Source organism: Squalius cephalus, assembly GCF_949319135.1.
Source record: "Squalius cephalus genome assembly, chromosome: 19".
Taxonomy (NCBI): Eukaryota; Metazoa; Chordata; class Actinopteri; order Cypriniformes; family Leuciscidae; genus Squalius; species Squalius cephalus.
Window position 1 is genome coordinate 22,068,515 of NC_137140.1, and position 24,081 is coordinate 22,092,595.

General features: G+C 38.4%; 2 protein-coding genes across 2 annotated transcripts; one reads left to right on the forward strand and one right to left on the reverse strand.

Annotated features, from left to right (window-relative positions):
- map3k8 (mitogen-activated protein kinase kinase kinase 8) lies at window positions 1-10,053 on the reverse strand. The gene is made up of 8 exons (XM_079852213.1): window positions 9,821-10,053; window positions 8,832-9,165; window positions 8,108-8,278; window positions 6,619-6,880; window positions 5,450-5,556; window positions 4,619-4,771; window positions 1,531-1,777; window positions 1-1,444 (listed from the first exon to the last, which is right to left on the reverse strand). The coding sequence occupies exons 1-8, from the start codon at window positions 9,850-9,852 to the stop codon at window positions 1,320-1,322; spliced, it is 1,431 nt and encodes a 476-aa protein (XP_079708339.1). The 5' UTR covers window positions 9,853-10,053; the 3' UTR covers window positions 1-1,319.
- A 5,285-nt stretch (window positions 10,054-15,338) lies between these two features.
- Window positions 15,339-22,476, forward strand: mtpap (mitochondrial poly(A) polymerase; the record flags this gene model as incomplete). The annotated part of the gene is made up of 9 exons (XM_079850638.1): window positions 15,339-15,543; window positions 15,773-15,942; window positions 16,051-16,278; window positions 16,420-16,644; window positions 17,346-17,554; window positions 19,835-20,061; window positions 20,844-20,936; window positions 21,108-21,181; window positions 21,530-22,476. 9 exons carry the CDS (start codon window positions 15,339-15,341, stop codon window positions 21,899-21,901), a joined length of 1,803 nt encoding a protein of 600 aa, XP_079706764.1. The 3' UTR covers window positions 21,902-22,476.
- Window positions 22,477-24,081: the final 1,605 nt, after the last annotated feature.

Here is a 24,081-nt window from a genome sequence, read left to right on the forward strand (position 1 = left end):
TTGCAGTGTCACAGCAGATATTTATTGAGTCAATTTTATGAACACATTGAAACATTGGGAGGATCTGGACAATCTATAAAAAAAATTTGTCTGAGTGCACGTTTCTTTGTCTTGCATTGCAACTACTTAACAAAAACACATTCCATGGGAATATCAACCTGAGATGAGTTTTCAGTATCATCTGAAAACAATTCCTGGAAATATAAACTGTATTGTTGTAGTGTCCTTTTTTTTTTTGCCATCTCTTATTTTTTACAATGGATGTATTATCCAGGGATCTCAGATAAAGCTATTTAAAGACAAGGCACTCACATGGGGATTGCAAAACAGAAATTAAAAATTGAATTATTTACTGAAATGATTAGCTAAAGACACAGACAGACTATTGTTAAGGTCATATATTCAAATTCAGCAGACTCGCCACATTATGATTAATATTTCACACAAAAAGAAACCCTACAAATGTAGGTCAGAATGCATATACTTTCAGATAACACAGGCCTGCCTTTGTAATTCAATGGAGATATATACATTCGTAACATACATAGCACTGCTATGGTAAAAAAAAAATCATATTATTAAAAAACATTCTGCTGTTGGCAGTGATAATCTACTATAATCTCTTTACTCTCATTAAGGCCCGCCTTTATGTGATCAGATATGGAATGCATAATCAATGCATCTAGCACAAGCTTTACAATTACAGTATATATATAAAGCAAAACGTATTTGTCTGTATTAGGGTATTATGGATGCACAATATCAACCCCAATATTGTTTATCAGCCAATATTAGGGATGCATTTTTATACTGTACATTATAATGTTGTGATGCATCCATTAATTGTATTTATATATTGTTATAGCTTTAATATTGTTTAAGTTATTGTTCATTAAGTTGTTACCAGCCATAAATTAGAAGTAATTATCAGTTTATCTGTATTGGCCAGAATTTTAATATTGGTGCATCCCTTCTAGTATGTATTTTATACAGAATATGGTGTCATTATATTCATGCTCTAAAAGCACAGACAAGGAACTGTATTAACAAACTGTTCACCAAACAATAAAAACCACAGTTCTTTCTTCTCCTCAACAAGTCTTGAATGTCTCTTGCATTTCAAAAAGCATCCATCTCTAATTGGACGGCTCATTGTCCAATCAGTGTACACTGTCCTCATTTAGGACACCATATATGCGGAATCATCTTGTGGGAGAGTTTGGCTCCACTGAACTGATGCATCCATGCATATCCGACAGCTTGTATATGAATGCAGACTACACAAGTACCCCACTGGTCCTCAGGAAAAATCCACCTTATTAGCCATATTCATTGGATGGTGGCCCTCTAACCATATTGTAGTAGCCAGCCAAGGCGCCCAGATCCATATAGAGGGAACCTTTCTTCTTAGAGTGCCCAGAGTCCTCAGTGTACAAAGAAGAGTCTGCAAATACAAGAGTAAAAGATCTTAAGCATGCTATCAAATGAATTTGACATGAAATACTGTATGTGTATTGTGTGATTATGTACCTTGAGTGCTGTCTGAAAGCTGACTGTGCTGTCGCAGCAGTGGATGAGTGCCCTCCTCCAGCGCAGAGTCCAGACTCCAACAGCGCGGCTGGTCTTCCCGAGACGGATGGAGGGCCTCCTCGTTCAGTAATTCCCCGGCAGAGCTCCTCCGTGCAGGGACCCTATCGAGCGCGTGCTCTAGGAGCCTGCGCATCGCGGGGCTACAGCTTTCGGGGATGTCCTCCAGAGGAGGGGCCTGTTTGTGGATCTGCAAAAAGAGTGTGAAAATCAGGGGAGAAGTGCCACCCCTGATTGAAGCTTGGCCACCCCTGGTGCGCAAACATTTTGACCGCATATACAGCTGACTTTTCTCCACTCAAAGAACTATGACACTGGCACAAAGGCCACGTACAGTACACACACCAGCCAAACTAAGTTGGAAAACATAGTTTTAACATATGGAAAAATAACAAGCCCAAAGAGGCCTATAATAAGTGGACATGGCAACAGTGCTTTCCATTCACACAAAACTTGTCTTTGCATTAAGAAACATGAGACGTTGGCAGTGCAATGCAAAAAAAAAAAAATGGCCTAGAGACGTTTTTTTAAAAGTTGAACTTATTTTAAAGCAGCAGCCTATAACTTTTTTTGTGTTCAGAATTTACAACATTTATTTAACAAATGAGTACATCATGTATCCATTTTCCAAACTGTGTTTTTGTCTTATCCTGAATCACTCCAGTAATTACAATACAAGTGTTATACAATAAGTGTTTATATTCAGACTATTTTAGACTGGTACGGGTCCTACCACTGCGGAGTAGCCCAGTACCTGCGTGACTCGTCATAGACATAAATAGAGAGAAGTAGTTCCGGCTACAATGTTCTTCTGCGGTTCTGTTTATTAACCGCTAGAGCGCCAAAAGTTACGGACTGCAGCTTTAACTTGAGCACCGTGATTTTAGAACGCTGTGTCATGTGCAAGATAGTGTAAAAGGCACATGACACAAGCTCAATGGTCAAACATATCCGCCTATCGTGGGGTGGGGGGGGGGGGGTGGGGGATGGAGTTCACACAACTTTTGTAAGAAATGCTGAACTTATGTCAATGTTTTGTTGAAAATCATAAATAAAGTTGCAAAAAAAAAAAAAAAAAAAAAAAAACATATCCGCCTACCGCGTTTAAGTGAAAAACAATAGAAAAGCAGCGCTGTGATAAGCAAAAACGCGTTTTGTGTAAATAGCCTTAGGCTACATCTATGACAATCAACCGCTGATCTCTATTAATTCATCAATTAACACAATTGTGGAAGATATTTGTGTATACAAGGTTATTATCGTGTGAAGGTATTCCACGCATAGTCAGAGTTAGACGTTAGATGCAGTTTTTTTGCCCCGCCATTGAAATGACAATCACAAGCTGAATCCGAAATCGCCCCCTAAACCCTCATACACTATTCCCTACGTTAGTCCACTAATACTGTTCACTTGAAGGAGTGAATGAAATCGAGTGAGCGAATTCGGACAGCCGTTGAGCGTACATCGGTTGTACACTTGTTATTGCAGTGCAATGTGGGATTGAATAAGTGCACTCAATAACGTCCACTATGGTTTCGGACACCACTACAAATGGCTGTCCCCTCAAATAACGCACTATTTGAAGGTATAGGGAGTGATTTCAGATTCAGCCTGGATCTTACCCAGCCACCCCAGGTGAAAATTAAAGGAGAACTCCGGTCAATTTTAACATTGAGCTCATTTTTTTGTACATTTGGAGTGCTGTCAATACAGAGAACAACGACAAAAATCTGTGTTGCCTACACCGAGTTATTCTATTTTTAAAATTTGCACCCTGTTGACTTCAATGGGGCAAGTACTAAACCTGCTTTTAGCCTCTTAACATCCTTGATGTGTCATTACAAGTGCACAGAAAATGTGAGTGATTCCTTCTGAGTGAACACGACTGAGTCTGACTGCAGTAGATGTGAAAGAAATGTATAAAAATGATGTTATTTAAGCCAGCGCAAATACCTTTGTTTACATCCTGTTTTTCGGTTGAAGTCCAAAGTAGTCGATTGCCGAGTTCACGCGCGTGATCATAGGTATTAAACCTATGCGTGTGAACTCTGCAATCGACTACTTTGGACTTCAACCGAAAAACAGGATGTAAACAAAGGTATTTGCGCTGGCTTAAATAACATCATTTTTATTGAAAAATTTATTGAAGTCAACAGGGTGCAAATTTTAAAAATAGAATAACTCGGTGTAGGCAACACCGATTTTTGTCGTTGTTCTCTGTATTGACAGCACTCCAAATGTACAAAAAAATTAGCTCAATGTTAAAATTGACCGGAGTTCTCCTTTAATGGTGGCACAGGTGCATTTGCAAGCAACCTCATGCAAAAAGACACTGTGCATGAATTTACATTCCATTACATGAAAAGGAAGTGTAGTATGTGAAAAGGGAACTGAAAGCAGTTGGACTTGCTACACAAAGGATGCCAGCTTTTAGTCTGCTTCTATTATGAGGAGCTCTTAAAGTGAAACATGCAAAACTGCCAATGTCAAAATAATCTGCAAAGCGTAGAGGAAGCTTAAACAGCTGATGAACTGCAGATTTATTTTTTTTAAATAAAAGAGTTATTTAGAAATTGTTTCTGAAATCCTGCTGAAAGGAGAACTTGCCATCACAAGTTATATCTTGTGATCCTTTGCTTTATAGTGGTTAAAAAAGAAACACAAATGAAGAAAAGGAAAGCGAATAAAGAAAAATAATGAAAAAAGACAGGAAATAAAATGTATAAAGAATTATTATAATTAAATAATTATACATAATTAGCATCCTTTGCATCCTTTACTATACAGAATTAGCATGAGATATGCTTTGCTGACTGAGGCTTAATGTCATGAAGGTATGACATCAGCCTGCTTGGCATTTCTGGGTTTTTCTCTGTGGTTAATGCATATAGTTGGTTTTTCATATGGTGAGGTTTCGCCACATTCAAGGACTCTCCCTAATACCGGTGCGGTAAAATAAATACAAACAAAATATAATTAAAAGAGCAGGTATTCCGATGCACCACGATCAAATCGAAAAAAGCACACTTACTATGTAAAGGTATGAGGGATAGGCTGTTCGGGGATATCTCCTAACCCATGGAGGACTGCCACTCAGCATGTGTATGATTGTGGTCCCCAGGCTGTAGATGTCAGTCTTTGTGCTATGTCCTCGACACAGAACCAGTTCTGGACTCATGTACATCTGTACAGAAGGAAAAACAAGAAATATGAGCTCAGATCCCACATGTGCAGAGGCTTTTAACAAAATTCGCAGCAGGTTTTCTTATTTTTGTTATGCAATTTTGTGCATTGAACACTGGACTGGACTGGCTGTTTTCTACAGTTCAGTCACTCTGAATAATATAAATATGAAAAACAACTGGTGATGTACTAGGCAAATGTGACATCTGGCAAACTGCTCACTGTACTGCCTCGTAGTAAACAACGTTATTATTCTATGTTGGGAATCTTCAGTGCTGTTTAGAAAGGCATGCTGGACTTTCCAAATGGGGCAAAAAGTCAGCACGCCTCAGTGTGCTAATGGGCATGTGTTTGTGTCTTTTTTGGTCTTTCCCAGAGGTTATAAGGGAACAGAATGTCAGCTAAGAGGGGAAAAAAGTGCATCTGTGCGTGTGTGTGCCTTCTAGTGTTTCAGATCTCCTTTCAGTTTGTCAGAATTGCCCTTTAACTATTTTAAAAATGTACATACCATAAGACAATATTTATTCAGTGACTTTCTAAAGGACGTCTGCCACCAGCACAATCAGGAACTGCCAAATACTGCATTGTTTCTAAATATAGACTAGCATTTAGTCACGACACATTGACAGACCAAGTATGGAAAAATTAAAGTGTGCAAAGTGACCTCAAACACACTCACCTCGGTGCCACGTAGGTCCCGAGGAACATATACATCATCCTTCATCTGTACTGTAAGACCAAAATCCACCAGCACGGCTTTGGCGGACATCAACACAATATTACTGGCTGCAGGGACAAAAAGAGAATTTAGTTCATGTCTTACACACATCAAATCTAAAATAATCATAATAAGTAAGTGTTCAGAAGTGTGTAGTGATATTTGAGATATTTCATTTTGATATATAAAAGACATTGCAACTATATCTCAATTGTTTTTGCAAAATTGAGGTTGTTCAGTTTGTGTATGTGCTGCACCAGACAAGTAGCAATGTGTTGTTTTCCAGAAGCAGATTAAGGTCAGTCATTACTCATGGTGGATTGAAAAACAGAACATCAGAAGTCTCAAAACCCCCTTTTCTTGCTCTCCCTCCATATTTGACACAACTTGAAATAACATGTTTCCTCTCCAAGCCGAATGTCAAGAAGCCAACCCTCAAAACCACAAAACTGTGATTGGTCACTCATTTCACTGAATCTCTATATCTCTTCACGTTACCCTCTCAGTCTTGTTGAAATTTGAAAGCACTAGATAGACGGATGGCCTGTTTTATAAGCCCCGGAAAGTAATACATTTGAGTAATCACATCTGTCTTCTCCCTCCTCTCGCTGTGCTGACTGGAAATTCCAGACGCCTGAGAAGTCATGAGCTGCAGCACTGATGGGCTTCTGCGTATGACTAAACAGCAGCAGAATGTTGTCTGTCCCAACCCTACCATATTTCATTATGTTGTGTTCCTCATCTTTGAAGGGCACAATCTAAAAACAATGAAACAAAATGAACTTCTCTAGCCTGTGGCCAATCCTCTGTCAAACATTTAACGCTGCTGCTTCCTCCCAGTGGCCTAGTTTTAAGTTCTGTCAATAAGCTGAATACCTTTCTTGACCACATAGTCATTATCTGGCTTACTTACAGAGCACCTTTTGTTGCATTTGAGGGAAATAACAGTGTTTGTTTTGTTGCTTCTGGTAGCAATGAAAAAGTACTGAACTGCGTTTGACCCCGCTTTTGAAGTATGTTTTTCATTCAAAGCAGTTGATCCAACATGGTCAAACACATTGTGTTTGGTAGGAAACTGCAGTGATATTTCAGAAAAAAAAATCCTTTGTGATGCAATCCAAAGCTCTTACGTTTGATGTCGTGGTGTATAATGTTGTGGGAGTGCAGGTACTCCAGGCCTCGCAGAACCTGCTGAGAGACCCAGATGATCTCGAACTCTCTCATTGGACCACAGCTTTCCAGCTTCTCCAGAACCGAGCCCCCTTCGCCCGCTTCCATGAACAAATGCACCGTCTGCTCCCACAGCAATGCCCCATACAGCTCTGCTATGTTCTCATGTCGGAACCGGGCTTGGATTTCCACATCTGCAGGCTTGAAATGTTCCACAGGAATCTGGAGAGAATGTACACTTATAACTTCTACATTTCAGACAGTGTGGAAGTGCACCAATTATATTTGGTAATATATAATTACCATTATACTTAAATGCATTAAAATATTTAAGAATTCATATATGCAAAGAATTTGATAAGAAAGGACAAAATACAGATGGCTTAGAGAAGGTAGAACTCACACTGTAATATATGTGCAGTCTTGCACTGCTTGTGTGATATTGCATAATTGTTCCAGACATCGGCCGCCTTGACCACTAATTGATTACTAATTATTTGACCAAAACCCTAAAGGCCTCATTAAGAGGGTGAATGTTTTTGATTCAGAAATTGACAATCATTATTTCATGACACATCATTATTTTCACGTCATGTCATAATCTTTAATCAAAATAAATTCCCCTGCCTGTTGCAATGACATCTCTTCTCTTCTCTGAAGACGTGTTCACTCACATGAGATTGCAGCAATAGCAAAATGGACAAAGTCAAGTCACGCCCTATTTTGTTTCTTGTTTGAGAAGCCGTTTCACTTAGATATACGTCACAATAGGAAAGAAAAGCCTATCGCAACTTCCATTTCGTGCCGACTTCATATTGACCACAAGTCTGAAACTTATTCTCCAACTAGACATCTGCACACTACCACACAGTTTAGACACCGTCTCTGTGGGCTGCATGTTTCCACGGGGGCGTTTCTGTCAGCTTCCTGTGTACGTTAGAGCCATTCTCAGTTTCTGTTCAAACACTGCACACTGCAGGCTGACCTCCTCAATATTTTAGAGAAACTGCGTTATTTCCCAAATTTTCTCTTCCTCATTTGAATGCAACGAGTTATACGAGTGCTTCTCTTTTCAGTGTCATTTTTTTCCATTGTTCATAAATCCTTGTGATCTTACATGCTGGTGCATAAGCTTGTCACAAGAACACATCATTCACTATAACGTGTCATCTGTGTTATATTTTCATATGAAAATTCTGTTTGCTTCACTAATTTATGTTTGAAATCCTTATGTTGTGCTTATTAAATTGTTTTCAACATACTATTTTGAACAAGCAGTACATAATATGTTTTTGCTTTAGTCATAAAAGAACACAGATTCCCAGAAGGGAAGTCATGTCCTTTAACAGTGGAATGAAAACAACTATATTTGCCAAAAAAAAAAAAAAAAAAAAAAAAAAAAAAAGAAACTGTTCCTTAAACAAACATTGTCTGCATTCCTGAACTTACTAGTTTGCATGCCATTCGCTTCCGAGTTTTGGTATCCTGAGCCAGATGGACCTTTCCAAATGAGCCTTTGGGAACATGTCCAGGGCCTATGGGCTTGTAGGTCAGTTTCCACGGAAACAGAAGAACGTCCAAATCTATGCGATAATGCCCCTCCTTAATGACCATGTCTGTCTGCAGGAACAAAGCAGGGCGTTTATGAGAGTAAGGCTATGACAAATTGTAAAACAAGTATAAACACTCCTTTACTCAAAGTATTTACAAATAAGCTTGGTTTAATTAAAGGGATAATTCACTCAAAAATGTAAATTCTATCATCATTTACTCACCATCAAGTTGTTCCAAACCTGTAAAAATGTCTTTCTTCTGCTGAACACAAAAGAAGATATTTAGAAGAATGTCGGTAACCAGAGGGTTGATCCATTGACTTCCATAGTATGGAGGGGGAAAAATACCATGGAAGTCAATAGGGTCCCATCAACTGTTTGGTTACCAACATTCTTCTAAATATCTTCTAGAAGAAAGAAATTCATACAGGTTTGGAACAACATGAGGGTGAGTAAATGATGACAGAATTTTCATTTTTGGGTGAACTATCCCTTAAGCCAACAATCTCACAGTGTAAAGACATTTTAAATACATTCACTTACTTAATGCTGAAACCAAACTGTATATATCAGCTGTATATGTTATGGATATATGGTAAATAACCATCAATAGAGCTTACCTTGTTTAGCAGAACACCCATTTCTTGACCCACTTCTAGGAGAGAGGAGGATGGTATGTTTGAGACCAAATTGACAAAGTCCAGGAGGTCGGATGCTGTCCCATAACGGACCTTTCCGGGGTTTTGCGCATGTGTGATTAGATCGTGTGGCGTTTCCTCATTCTCGTCCATGTCTTCTTGCGAGAAACTTTCCTCAAATGAAACTCCTGATTCAACCTCCTCGCCAACACAGTAGAAATGTTCTGCCTCTTGGATGAAGTCTTCAATATTCATGTGAGCAAGAAGCAGTTCTATACCAGCATTTTCATTCTTGTACTCCATCCTTGACTGAATTCTAGAACAGAATTGTTGATCATTAGAAACAGCACATGAACTTATGTAATTAAATGCATGCATTCATGTTGTTCGCACTCATATATACAGTGTGGTCAGGTGTTTCCTGATCACCATGCTTGCTCTATTTTGCTTGCAAGTGAGGGGTGGTTTACAGGGGGAGGGAAACCCCAACATGAGGGTTCTTTTCAAAACAAATACCAGCAAAAACTTTTACATTGCAAAAATGTCCCTCAGCACAAACTCACAAGTGCAAATAAGATGTTAAAGCAACTTAAATCGTGAAGTTGACCGTCTGTTTTGACAGACCCCCACATGCCCAATTTCCCCAAAAATACGGTGCTGATTCTGAAACATTCTGAAAACATCATCTCCTGAGATATCTCTCATGTAGAATTACTAATTAATAAAACACTTTAATACATTACATTAATAATAATAATATATATAGGCTATATTATACAAGTAACTAATGCTCAAAAACACAGCCTAGAAATTAGGCAGTTGACAAGGTTGAGTAACTTCCAATAACTCGCTTGACTAATCCAGACATATTTTCATACTGTGATGATAATACTAATACGGACTATATTATGTTGCCTAGTACACACAAAACAAAACGATATAATATGTATAAATACCAGGCGTTTACCTACCTTTCGGTCAGTGTGTTCACAGCAGGGCTCATGCTCACTGATGGTCCATAGTTCCCACTGAAGCTCTAACACACTGACGCTCGCAGATAAGAGGAATGTGTGTGTAAGCTTCGCCTCCGCTCGCTCATACGTCAGCTGCGGTTTCGTTTTCTCTTTGTTTTCACTGAGAGGTATTTTCTCGTTGAGAGTATGATAGGTCACGTAGCCTATCTGCTTTAATCCTGCCACAGTCCCCTATCAGAATGTTCCGTGGAAAATTAAGGATGTAATTTGCTTTCCTCTTCATGATTCACTTGTTCAAAAGAATAGTAGGCTTACTTTCTTCTAAAAATCTCGTGACAGCAAAGAAAAACTTTATCTCGTTTGAAAAATACTCCTACATTTTTCTCCTTTGATACATGAGGTTAAGTTTTCTTTAACTTCCATTCACTCTTTCTTGGACGATGTAGCATGGTAACTAACATAACTTGTAAACTTGCAGAAATAATCACTAAACGAAACAGAATCTTTTGGTGAACTGACTTAAAATATTTGAGTAAGTTAGAACGAATCAAATTTTGCGGAGCTCTGTCTGGGATGCAGTTGTAGCGGTAACTGATAGCCTATTCAGTTAAAAAAAACTGTGGGTGGAGTATATATGAATATTCAAGATATGTCCCCTGTTGTGGGCGTGGCCTTGAGACAACGCGCAAACCATTGGAAGGAAAATATCAGTGCATGCTCGTTTACCGCAACTCGTTTAATTGATTATTTCGAAAAGGTATGTGTCCTTCCTTACCCATTTATTTGAATGCCTGTAATCAATCAGGAAAAACAGCTCAGACGATTTATCACATTTATACAAACTAGGCTATTCATTGTTTTGAAAATGTGAACTGTTGCAGTTAATGCTTAACATTGAATACCTTTTCGAAATAATCCATTAATAAACGAGTTGCGACTTGAGGAGCGTGCACTAATATTTTTAGTTCCATTTGTTTGCGCGTTGTCTCAAGGCCATGCTCACAACAGAGGATATCATGAATATTCATATGTAGGCCTATACTGCACCCACTGGAACAGTTTTTCACAGGAACTGAATATTACACAACACACCTGTTTCAAAAGTTAATGACAATCTGAATAGTAGTAAATTCAGCTGGTCTGGCACAATCGGTACTTCATGAATGTATCTGACTATATTTTTAATGGCACGTAAATCGTTTTCGTTCACTTCCGTACACTGAATCGTTCGTGAACGGAATGAATGAACTGCGATTCGGACGATGTAACCAATCTGATTGGTTTACAAACGTTCTACAGTGTGCAATTATTTTCAGGGAAACCCACGGCTAAAGTAGTTCCAGGCAGGTCTTGACAACATTACATATCACTTCGCCAAATGATTTCAGTCATTTCAAACTGAAGTCATTGGAGTATAAATATTTTCAAATTATTTATAGCCATAGTCTTACACAAAAAGACAAATGAATCTCTTAAGCTCACTGTAATATATGAAATTATGAAAATATATGCATTTTCACAACATTACATTATTATATACACTCACCTAAAGGATTATTAGGAACACCTGTTCAATTTCTCATTAATGCAATTATCTAATCAACCAATCACATGGCAGTTGCTTCAATGCATTTAGGGGTGTGGTCCTGGTCAAGACAATCTCCTGAACTCCAGACTGAATGTCAGAATGGGAAAGAAAGGTGATTTAAGCAATTTTGAGCGTGGCATGGTTGTTGGTGCCAGACGGGCCGGTCTGAGTATTTCACAATCTGCTCAGTTACTGGGATTTTCACGCACAACCATTTCTAGGGTTTACAAAGAATGGTGTGAAAAGGGAAAAACATCCAGTATGCGGCAGTCCTGTGGGCGAAAATGCCTTGTTGATGCTAGAGGTCAGAGGAGAATGGGCCAACTGATTCAAGCTGATAGAAGAGCAACTTTGACTGAAATAACCACTCGTTACAACCGAGGTATGCAGCAAAGCATTTGTGAAGCCACAACACGCACGACCTTGAGGCGGATGGGCTACAACAGCAGAAGACCCCACCGGGTACCACTCATCTCCACTACAAATAGGAAAAAGAGGCTACAATTTGCACAAGCTCACCAAAATTGGACAGTTGAAGACTGGAAAAATGTTGCCTGGTCTGATGAGTCTCCATTTCTGTTGAGACATTCAGATGGTAGAGTCAGAATTTGGCGTAAACAGAATGAGAACATGGATCCATCATGCCTTGTTACCACTGTGCAGGCTGGTGGTGGTGGTGTAATGGTGTGGGGGATGTTTTCTTGGCACACTTTAGGCCCCTTAGTGCCAATTGGGCATCGTTTAAATGACACGGCCTACCTGAGCATTGTTTCTGACCATGTCCATCCCTTTATGACCACCATGTACCCATCCTCTGATGGCTACTTCCAGCAGGATAATGCACCACGTCACAAAGCTCGAATCATTTCAAATTGGTTTCTTGAACATGACAATGAGTTCACTGTACTAAAATGGCCCCCACAGTCACCATCTCAACCCAATAGAGCATCTTTGGGATGTGGTGGAACGAGAGCTTCGTGCCCTGGAGGTGCATCCCACAAATCTCCATCAACTGCAAGATGCTATCCTATCAATATGGGCCAACATTTCTAAAGAATGCTTTCTAAAGAACACCTTGTTGAATCAATGCCACGTAGAATTAAGGCAGTTCTGAAGGCGAAAGGGGGTCAAACACAGTATTAGTATGGTGTTCCTAATAATCCTTTAGGTGAGTGTATATGTGTGTGTGAGTGTGTGTGTGTGCGTGCGTGTGTGTGAGTTTGTGTGTGTGTGTGTGTGTGTGTGTGTGTATAGTACAAATATTTTAAGTGTTCTTTTTATTCTCTCTTTTTTTTTTTCCTTTGCTGAAGTTGTCCCTATTCAGAATTTGTAAACTTGCAGAATCTAAACGAATCTTTTGTGTTTTTAATTTGTAAACTTGCAGAAATCTTTTGATGATCAAATTCGAAATGTTCGAGTCACAGGAAATAATGAAAATCTCCAACAATATTTTTTCAAGTCGGTATTTACAAATTTTTCAATCTCCTGGGGCCCGTTCTTCGTACGTTGCTTATTACATCCGAGATCAAATGACACATCCAAGATGATATCATCGTGCGAATCATGATCTGGCTAACTCGGTTCTTCGAACACACTTGCCGGATATGATTAGTATCGCTGGATTGAGTTATCTGAGATAATTGCGCGTTCATGCGCTGGTTAAAAGGGGATATGTATCGATAGTAGAAACATTGATCAGCAACGCTGCTATTGGCTGCTCAGCGTGGCCAAAGAGCGCGCTCGGTTTTTCTCCTCAGCAGAGCAAGAACTAATAGTCGAAGTTTATTCGGAATTTTAATGTTTAATTTAAACGCCAGGGAACACCTCAAAGTCTGCAAAAGCCAGGAGAGAGGGCTGGCAAAAAGTAGCAGACAATTTAAATCCGTTAGAACTTAGAAGTGGCCATGTTAGATGTTTTTATCACTTAATAGCCTATATTTTTGTATTTTAATAATTGCATAATTACTTTGTGCATTGTAATGTCAGTCACCATACTAGAACCTGGGAACAAATAAAAGTGAAGTACAAAAATATTCTACATAATGGTCATTTTTAGTTATATTATAGTCTCTTTTATAAAAGGCACTGTTAAATAAATGGTGTTCTGTTTATAAAAGCAACCAAGAAAAAGGCTGAGAAAAAATTAGAAAAGATCTTAGTAGCCTACACTGTAAAATAATTTTTGCTGCATTAAATTAAGGCCGTATAGTCATTTCAACTGTTAAATCTTGAGTAATGATGACTTTGACTTGTGAAAGTGAAAACTGATAAACTTATGTTAATGTACACATATTTTGCCATGAGTTATTGATCACATTTTCCCCCAGTGTAGTTCATTGTAATGACATTGTGTTTTCCTCTTTTGTGCACTTTTACATAATACACACTTATCTGTTCCCAAGAAAGTGGTGGCTGAAATATGTGCAGTAAGTGGACATTTTCTAACTTTCCAAAGGAAAGAAAGTATAAGACTTTGTAATGTCCATTTGTTTCCATTGCACTGGACAGTGAATAAACCCTCTCAGATAACTGTCATATGGAGGAACTACCTGCAAGTGCATAAATAACTTTACTTAATTTATACTTGTATGCTTTACGGCTGCAATATAAGTTGCAGGATTCCACATCTACAGAAAGGCCCACAGAAGAGTCTGCACAGACAGAGGAGACATAGGCCTACAGGTGGGCAGTGTATAGCCAACTTTTCCTTTTTATTTGTTGCATGAGGCATGTGTCTAATATCTCTTGTTGCAGGCACCTGACCACTGGCTTTTCTTTACAAAGAACAATTGAAATAAAACTCAAGGAACTAAGCATATTTGTCTTTTATTAAACATTTAATGAAAAGTGTTTTTGTTTTTTTTGGCAATGTTGTGTAATATGGCACATACAGCAATGTCACAGGCCCTGTCAGGTGTGCAACCCTCAGACTTTTCAAACACTGAAATCTTCCCTTTAGTTAGCCAAAGTTCATTTCATTGTGTGCCCTTGTCCTGGCTAGAGCTGCATTGAAACTGGTTTGGGTCAGGGAATGGGGTCATAAAACACCTGTCTGCAGGCAGGAACATGTCATAATCACCTATGAAAAAATGCAGTTCTGTTAGGATCAGCATAAGTGTATGTAATACAGTGAGCTTGATATTTAATTGTGGAACTTTTCTTACCACTTTCAAATAATGTGCATAAATGTGAATCTCTGAAAAATCTTAAGTCATGCACAGATCCTGGCCATTTTGCTTTCACATTTGTGATATGGAAGATTTTAGTCAACTGCCTTTTTTTATTTGATATAATATTACTAATCTGGAATGTTAAGAATCACAATAGTAACTGGGCTGCACATTTACATTGTGAATCCCCTTTCTGTTCACATAATCCCCTTCATTGAGGCCTTGATGGCAGTCTATGGTAGCCTATAGAGTAGACTATGGTACCAATCACGTTAGTGAAGCCTGAGTGACATCTGTAATCGGCATGGTCATGATTGTATGATCTTCATAAAAAATTATGATAGCCTAAAAAATGTAAAAAAAAAAAAAAAAAAAACTCCTTTACAACATTGGGTCTTAAGTGGCTTGGAAATGCCACAAAAAACAAACAAACCTAAAACTGTTTTTTTAAACATAAAAGCGACAAAAAACGACAATCTCACGAATCACGAGAAAAAAAAAATATCTCAGAAAGAAAGACAAGTGCACTATCGCGCTGCGCTGGACTTCCCGTATCAGCTCCGCTTATGAAGCCGGGATCTAATCCTGTTAACATGAAATAAGCCTGCTCCCGAGCAGGTTTAAGTTTGCGCACATGTTGCTATGACAGCAAGTCCAGGATGAGCGTTGAAGAACCAAACAATCCAAGATCATGCCAAATCGCCAACAATCAAATTTCTGTTTTTTTTTTTTTTCCAAACTCGAAACGCAGCACTGCATGTCCATTCATAGCCACCGTAGAGCCAGTTTCTACGCATGCGCCCGCCTCAAATCAACAATGGCGGCCTCCTTTGGCGTGTGTAGGTTACGTTTCAGGAGTTTAGGGGGGTTTGATAGGTTTTATCTAGGATTGGAAACTCAAACTCAAAGAAGACTCACTTCAACTATATCAGCAATCAAAGCCCAGGCAGGGAACAACACCGGTAACACTGTTTCTCTGTAGATCTATAGGCATGACATTTACTAAAAAATCTCAATTAGGTATTGAGAATGACAGGTGTAAAACGTATTCATGCTTTCATCTGTCATTTTATGTTTAAAAGAAATACCAGGTTGTCTTCTCGTGGTAAAATCGTGATGGACATTTCATGTTTGCTTGATCACACCACACTAATTCAATGCTTCTTTCCACTTGCTTCACTTTCGTTTTAGTCACGAAAGCCAAGGAGAATAAAACATTTCAAGCAATCCAGGAGGAGAGAAGAGAACAAGCTGAACGATCGGTCTTGATCAGCTGTCCGCCTAAGTTCAACGAAAATAAGTTTTTAGATTACCTGTCTAAACACGGGACAATCAACAAGCATTTCTTCTACAGTAGCTACGTAAGTGTGGCAAAATTACATCAAGTAATATTATATCTAGATCTAGACACTTAACTAGATCTGACACTTTGACTGAACCTGTGTTCATGATTGATTCTGTGTCTGTAGGGAACATATGCAGTAGTTGAATTCTCCAGTGAAGAGAGCATCTCCTCATTGAAGGAGAGCACTAACTTACCAGCTGTTGAACATGAAGCTGCAGTGCCTTTCAAATCACGTCTGCTGTCATTGAAATGGCCAGGCAGTCAAATGAACAACCAACCCATGCCAACTTTCCAAGAGCAATCCCCTCCATCCATTGGTGACATCAGCCAACTGCTCTCAGAAAAGGACAGTGTAAGTCTTCCCTAGGCAATAGTTTTTTTTGGGTTTTTTTACCAAGACTTATGATTAGGCTCATGGAAGAGAATGAATATTGGAATGGGAGATGCAGAAGTTTTCAGCATTTACTTAATGCTCTTCTTCTTCATTCCACAGATAGATGAGCAACTGCAGTGTCTGACAGAGGCCTTACAGCTCACAGAAGAGAACATCAGGCTGCGCTTCCTCGTTTGCTCTCTGCTTGGAGACATTGCTGGAGCATATTTCCCAGAATGCATTATCAGGCCTTTCGGTTCCACTGTCAACGGCTTCGGCAAACTGGGCTGTGATGTCGACATGATTCTGGACCTCGATGGCATCTATGCAACAAGCCAGAAAAAGGTCAGTGATGTGGGCTTCAAAAGAAGATATTTTGAAGAATGTTGGTGACCAAATCGTTTTATATTAGTTTTTAAAATTACCAACAGTTAGTTTACCTTTGATTTCCACTGAATGGACAAAAAAATGTCATTTTTTGGCGAACTGTCCTTTTACTCTTTTAATATTTAAGTATTTGTTTTAAAATACAAGATACTTGAAGTATTTGAGTGGAAATTTCAGTTAATGTTTTTTTTTGTTTTTTTTTTCGTTAATTATTTATATAAATGTTTTTATTTTATTTTATTATTCCATGGAACAAAAAGTAGATATTTGAAAGACCTAATTTAATTGTGTAAATTTGAATAAATAATGAATTTTCCTTTTTTAGATGAATTTTCCCATTCTATGGAATCTTGTTTCCGCCACAGAATAAAAAAAGGCAATTGTGACTTGTTTCAATTACAAAATTTCTCGGAATAACAAGTTTACATCTCACAATTTAGACTTTTTTTCTCCGAATTGTGAGACATAAATTCTTTTTAATTCAATTACTTTTTTCTTTATTTTTTATTCAGTGGCAGAAACAAGCTTCCATACCATTCCTTTAAGCTTTACATTTTACAATTAAAAATATGCATTGAATTTCTACAGTTAATTAAGTTTAGAGCAATAGCGATACCATTTTTCTTAGTTGATTTATTATGCCGTCACGTTTTAAACAGGGCTCAGGACTGTCCCTGGAGTACCAGGTGAAGAGAGGGGCCTCAGAGCGGGCTGTGACCCAGAGCATCCTCTCAGTCATTGGGAAATGCGTAGACCAGTTCGGCCCTGGATGTGTGGGAGTCCAGAACATTCTCCAAGCTCGATGTCCTCTTGTCCGCTTTTCTCACCAACCCTCTGGCTTTCAGTGTGATCTCACTGCCAACAATAGGTAATTTTTATATTTTTGTTGTGCTGTCTGCTTAATGCCATGCCATGCTATGTTGACATGAAGTTTATTTTCTCACTCCTTTTCACACTTCCCCAAACCAAATGTCACCACCATGATGATTCCTTTTAGGTGACACACCAGTAATGCACAGAAACCTGCTCAGCTCTTTTTGTTGTACTGTGTCCCCTGTGGGTTAGAGAGGGGTATTCCCAGATGTGTATATTGTACACCCATATGTGCATAATGAGAAACCCAGAAATGTATTTGTCCTTGAATGATTTAAGAGGAATCTATTGTGTACAGATTGACTGGTGAACATGAAATGCATTTATTGTTATTATTATTTATTATTATTATATATTTTTGTAAATATTATTATTATTATAAAAGTTATATATAAAGCTATATTATATAAAGCTATATAAAAGCTGCTGTGTGCGCCCCTAGTGACATTAGATAGAACTGCAAAATATAATGATTTTTTGGTTTCCCTAAACTCCACCTTAAAGGGCACCTATTATGCAAAATTCACTTTTACATGGTGTTTGAACATAAATGTGTGTTGGCAGTGTGTGAGCAAAACCACCCTAGAATGATAAAAATCCACCCAGTAGTTTTTTTACTATCTCAATAAATCATAAGCACTGTCTCAGAACACCCTGTTCTAGATTTTCCTCATTGTGACGTAGAAATGAGCTAAGCCCCACCGACGTGATTTGATTGACATCTGGTTTTGGCATAGACCCCGCCCTCGGTGATCTGCATCCTCCATTGTTTTCAACAACAGCCGGTAATGTCTCCTAAGAAGTGTGTTGTGGGATGTAAGAATGGACATACTAGTCTTCACTGACATCAGAGCCACTGAAAACGCAGCGGATGGATTTTATTTATGAAGAAAAGGCACCACTTAAACTTCCTAAATACGAGATTCATTTTCTGACTGACTGTTTAGTGAACGAGGGTCAAAGTTAATCCTAGAGTGTGCATCGTTGCCTACAGTTCGCGATCCAACGTCACCTCCAGAAAAAGTAAGTGTATTTTATGATTTTTGAGCAAATAGTTATTTCAATCGATGTCAGCAAGTTCAACAACAAATGCGTCTAAAGCTATTTATTGTCGTCGTCATAGGATGTCTCAACAAACAACGTCAGACAGTTTTATGTCACGTAGGTATTTTTTTGCAGCCTTTACAAATGTAAATAAATTAAGGTCTGCTCTATCTCCATAGACAGTAGGCTATATTAACGTCTATCTCCCTCCCCTTAAGAAATAAATAAAAAAAAATTCGTTTGTACTTCACAGTAGTGTGTGTGTGTGTGTGTGTGTGTGTGTGTGTGTGTGTAGTTTCAAAAAATTGCGCGAACATTATCACAGTTCGTGTGTGTGTGTGTGTTGCACATCCATAATGGCAAAAGGGACGCGATTAAAACTTTGTAAGTACATAAATGTATCAAATAACCATTCCGAGACGTTTAGTCCATTCTCATTCGTGTTTATTCTGTGCCGGAGTCTCTTCATCATCTAGGTCCAGCAGCAGGGCGGGGATATGCAGCTCATTTACATTTAAAGTGGTACACACAAAACAGCTCTTTTTAAAACAGGCCCCAAAAATGACATTTTCAAATGGTTATAATAAATTAACTGTGGCGTATTTTGTGCTGAAACTTCACAAATGCATTCTGGGGACACCCAAGACCAATATTACATCTTCTAAAAAGGGGCATAATAGGTGCCCTTTAAATTAAACAAGTTGCGATAGCCTTTTCTTTCCTGTTGTGAGGTCTATATATAAGTGAAACTCTCGAACAAGAAAAAAAATGTAGGGCTGGGTTTGATTCTGTCCATTTGGAATTGATTGGATCATTACTGTTTGCTATTCCTGTGATGTCATGTGAGTAACAGGTTGTCTCATGACATTAAACAAGTCATTAGAGAAGAGAGGAGATGCCGCTGCAAGAGCGAGGGGGAAGTTGATTTTTTTTAAATAATCTTGCATGGATAAATCATTAATAATAAATACTTTCTTGGTGATTTTAAACTTTGTACCAAACACTTGTTCTGCCCCCGAACTCTCACTATTGATAGTTTCTAATGTCTTTTTTTTTTAGAAAATTACATGCAGAGAACACTATAAGCTCTCTTTAGCTTGATTCCCCACAGCAACTGAAATGATAACCTTTTTTATTTTTTTTATTTAAGATGTGCCATCATTTTAAATTGCCCTGACATGTTTATCAAGGTATGTGTATTCTGTTTAATGTAATGCTCTGTTGTGTGCAGGGTGGCGATGAAGAGTTCAGAACTGCTGTTTATCTACGGGCAGCTGGACCCTCGTGTTCGGCACCTGGTGTTCAGTGTTCGGTACTGGGCTCGGGTTCATAGCATCACAAGCAGTATTCCAGGAGCCTGGATCACCAACTTCTCTTTAACGGTCCTGGTAGTGTTCTTTCTACAGCAGAGGAGTCCTCCCATACTGCCCACACTCGACCGACTGACGGAACTGGCAGGTATACACAATTGTACTTTGACAGACATGCTTTTCTGCAGTTTTGCAGAACTATACTGCCACATAGAGGTGAGAACCGTACCTACACATTTGGTCAAAATTGAGCTATGATGATCTGCCCTGTAACACATGAGTTCGGCTCAACTATGCTCAAGATTCAGAGAAAACAGAGTGTGAAACGATCAAAACTCAATCAGAAACGTTTGAGCAATTTTTTCCCCCTTCTGCTCCAGTGTTGGTGTTTTACATTTATAGAGGACAGTGGGGTAAGATGTGTTAGTGGGTAAACTGTGGTGCCCCGCTATTCTAGAAAACTGTGTATACATTTTATCATGTGACCATACACTTTAAAAGTTTGGGGTCAGTTTTATTTATTTAATTAATACTTCAATTTAACAAGTATACGCTGCATACTAAGACACATAGGATTGTGCATCTTTTCTGTTTTTTTATTATTATTTTAATTTAAAAATATTTTGTGTAACTGCCTGGACCACTTTTTTTTTTTAGAAGATACATATTATGTCCATATTATGATATATCCATCTTGAAATATAAGACCAAAGCTTTTATGAGACTGCTGTCTCATTGTCCGTGACCCCAGAAAAATTGCTATACGTCATATTATATGGCTCTCCCCTGAGTCGACTTTCTACACACACGCTCAATTATTGTTTATTGTCTTCCAGGGTCAAGAACACTGATGCCACAATAATAATACAGTCAATTTCTATATGGAAGGCCACTCGCGTTATATTTATGTTTTGTGTGTGCACTTTCCAGGACCATCGGATAAGTGTGTCATTGAGGGTAATGACTGCACTATTGTCAGTGACCTCAGCAAGATTACACTGCAGAAGAACACAGACACATCAGGTGAGTGCATATGCTTGTTTTCATAATTAAAGGTTGTACCTTTTCACCCTTGGACAGATGGCTAATTTCTGTTATGCATTTTTGTAATGCATTAAATTTGTACTGATCGTTAATGACATTAAAAAATGTATGCTGTTAATTTTTCTGTTGTTTGAATTTTTTCTTGCACAGCGAAACTGTTGCAGGAATTCTTCGAGTTTTATGGCAATTTTCCCTTCAACAAGGCATCGATCAATATTAGGAAGGTGAGTCATCCACCGATGACACGTGCATGCATGCGCAAACTCCCAAAGGACACTGATGACGTCTTAGCGGAACCTCCACAAACGGCCACCAGAGGGCAGTGTATATATAGTCAAAATAACGTGTCTGGGACTGCAGTGGACACAGTTAGATGTGGGGTCCAGAAGTCTGTGACCATTAGTGAAAATGTTTCTGTTTTGTGGGTTTTTTTTATATTGCAAATGATATCATCAGGATAACAATTTGTGTGAAAATGCTGATGCGACTGTTGTTAACTCTGTCTGTGCATGCACTGTGTGTGTTTAAGTGTCTGAAGACTTAAATATCCTGCTTTATATCCCTTTCACCAGGGAAAGGAGCAGACCAAACCGGAAACAACAGCTTTGTACATCCAGAATCCATTTGAAACCACTCTAAACGTTAGCAAAAACGTTAATGCAACGCAACTTGAACGCTTCGTGAAACTTTGTCAAGAAAGTGCTTGGCTTTTTCAGAAAAGCGAAATTCTTAACCGAAGTTCTAGCCAATCGGCTGAGTCGGTTTCGCCGTGGGGGTTCTCTGCACTTCTCCTTCCTTCAGTCACCTCAGGAGCAGGGGTGAAAAGTCGCAGGAAGAGAAAACTGGAACCAGCTAGTTCAAGAATAAAGAACCTGTTAGACTCTCTGAAGATTAAAGGTGGTGAAACCGTTGCAAAGAAGGGAAGTGCAGATCCTAGTAGGTGATGTGGTTAATAAATCTCTCACCCACAAGAATAAGAGAAAAGCCTCCTGAACAGCAAATGCGAATGACCAACGCAGATAAGTGTTCCAAAGATTGGAACAAATGTGAAGTTTATGTATTTCTACAGTCAGAAGCTGTAAGTCTTTTAAGAAATGTTACAAACTAAGCTCAGTCACCGTTCCACTAAAGTATTTCACATGAAAGAGAAACTTTGTAGATCCCAACATGATATAACGTAGGAAGAAGAGGTCCACTGCGGTCTTCGACTCCTAGAAAAATGGAGCTTAATGGTTGTTGTGTTGATCTGATAACAGCAATCATTACAGTTTCCACAGAACCTCGGAACACTAAACGGCTTGCATGGAACAGTTATGATTGTTAGATCACACACAGACTCCATCTTCTCTGCATTGCAATACCAATATAACGGTCTAATGACTTTATGTAAAAGCAAAGGTCGTGTCACATCAGTACTAAAGTGTTTTGAGAGGTACAGAAAGAATAAACATTCATTGTCAACTAGTGTACATAATATTTTATAAGATATTAAAACAAAGGATTTACAATCAGACCATTACTGTTTGTTCTTGGGCTTCTTTATTTGTAATCTTTTTATACTTATATTAGTGCTTGTTTCATAAACTATGGGATCCTGTTTCCTCCACAGAGTTAAAGTTTTTGTGGCTTTATTTCAGAATTAAGACATCATTTCTCATAATTGTGTATTTTTATCTCACAACATGACCTTAAATATTAAATCTACTTAATTTCTTGTAATTCTATCTTTATAACGTACAATGAGACTTGATATCACTATGTATATCCTTATATCTCACATTTGTGACTATTTCTTGCATTTACAACTTTATTTCTCATTATTGCAACTTTACATCTTTGAATTTCAACTTTATTTCACTTGATTGGTGAACTGTGACTTTATATCTCAATATGTGACTTGACATCTCACAACGTGACCTTACATTTGGACTGTTTCTCACAACTGCGTCTTTATTTTCCGTAGTTGTGACTTTATACCTCACAATGAGACTTTGCTCAAAATTTTAATTTCAGCTTTATTTCTTGTGATTGGGACTTTATTTCTTGTGGATGGGAATTTATTTCCCATAATTGTGTCTCCAACGTCACCTTATGTCTCACAATTGTGACTTCTTGTCATTGAGACTATATCTCAATATAAGCCTAACTTCCATAATAAACTGGAAGGCACTGTGAGAAGATGGATGGAAGAAGACATGGGAAAGGTGAAGAACTACAGCACTTTGTTGGTGAGGGCAGGAAACAGATAGTGAGTAGATTGTTGGAGAATGTTGGCAAATAGAGAGGAAATATGTTTTGAGCGTGTATCACAGGACAAGTCCTACAAAGGGAAGCAAAGTAGTGGGAGAGGATGAAAGACTGTTAAGTCTCTTGGGAATGCTGGTTAGTAGTTGTAATGTTTCCTCGACTTGATGAGGTCACAGGTCAAAGATGAAACCCTTTCTCTTAACCTTACCACTTCCACTGAGAGCCAGAGAACAACAGGCTTTAAACCATCTGAATTGTCTTTGAACTTCAGTGACTGTATGAGAACATGAGGAAGGTCATGGGTTCCCTAAGACAGGTGAAGGAGGGATAGATAGAGGAAGTAATAAGTACTCAATCAATATCCTTATGAGCTTATGTGTGTAACCTGTTAGCTTAAAAGCATAATTCATCCAAAAATGAAAATGTTGTCATCACTTACTCACCCTCAAGTTGTTCCAAACCTGTATGAGTTTCTTTCTTCTGTTGAAAACAAAAGAAGCTATTTTAAAGAATGTTAAGCTATTGACTTCCATAGTATTTTTTTTTCCTACTATGTAAGTCAATAGCCACCGTCAACTGTTTGATTACCAACATTCTCCAAAAAAGACCCTAAACTTTTAAATGCTGTGCTTATAACCAGACCTGTCTATTTTGTCATTTGAAATCTAACCAATATAAACCATTATTTTGGTTCGGCCAGGGAACTCGGCCTCTGAGGCAGCAGACGGGTTGAGGCTTCCGCTGGGTGTAATACTTGTCAGGTTGCGCTATAATTTTTTTCTTCACCCTGCTGCCAAACTAAACAAACTCCTTTCGAATATGATGATTATTTCCTGAAATAATGATTGTTGTGACCCTGGCACTAGTAGAGAGGTGT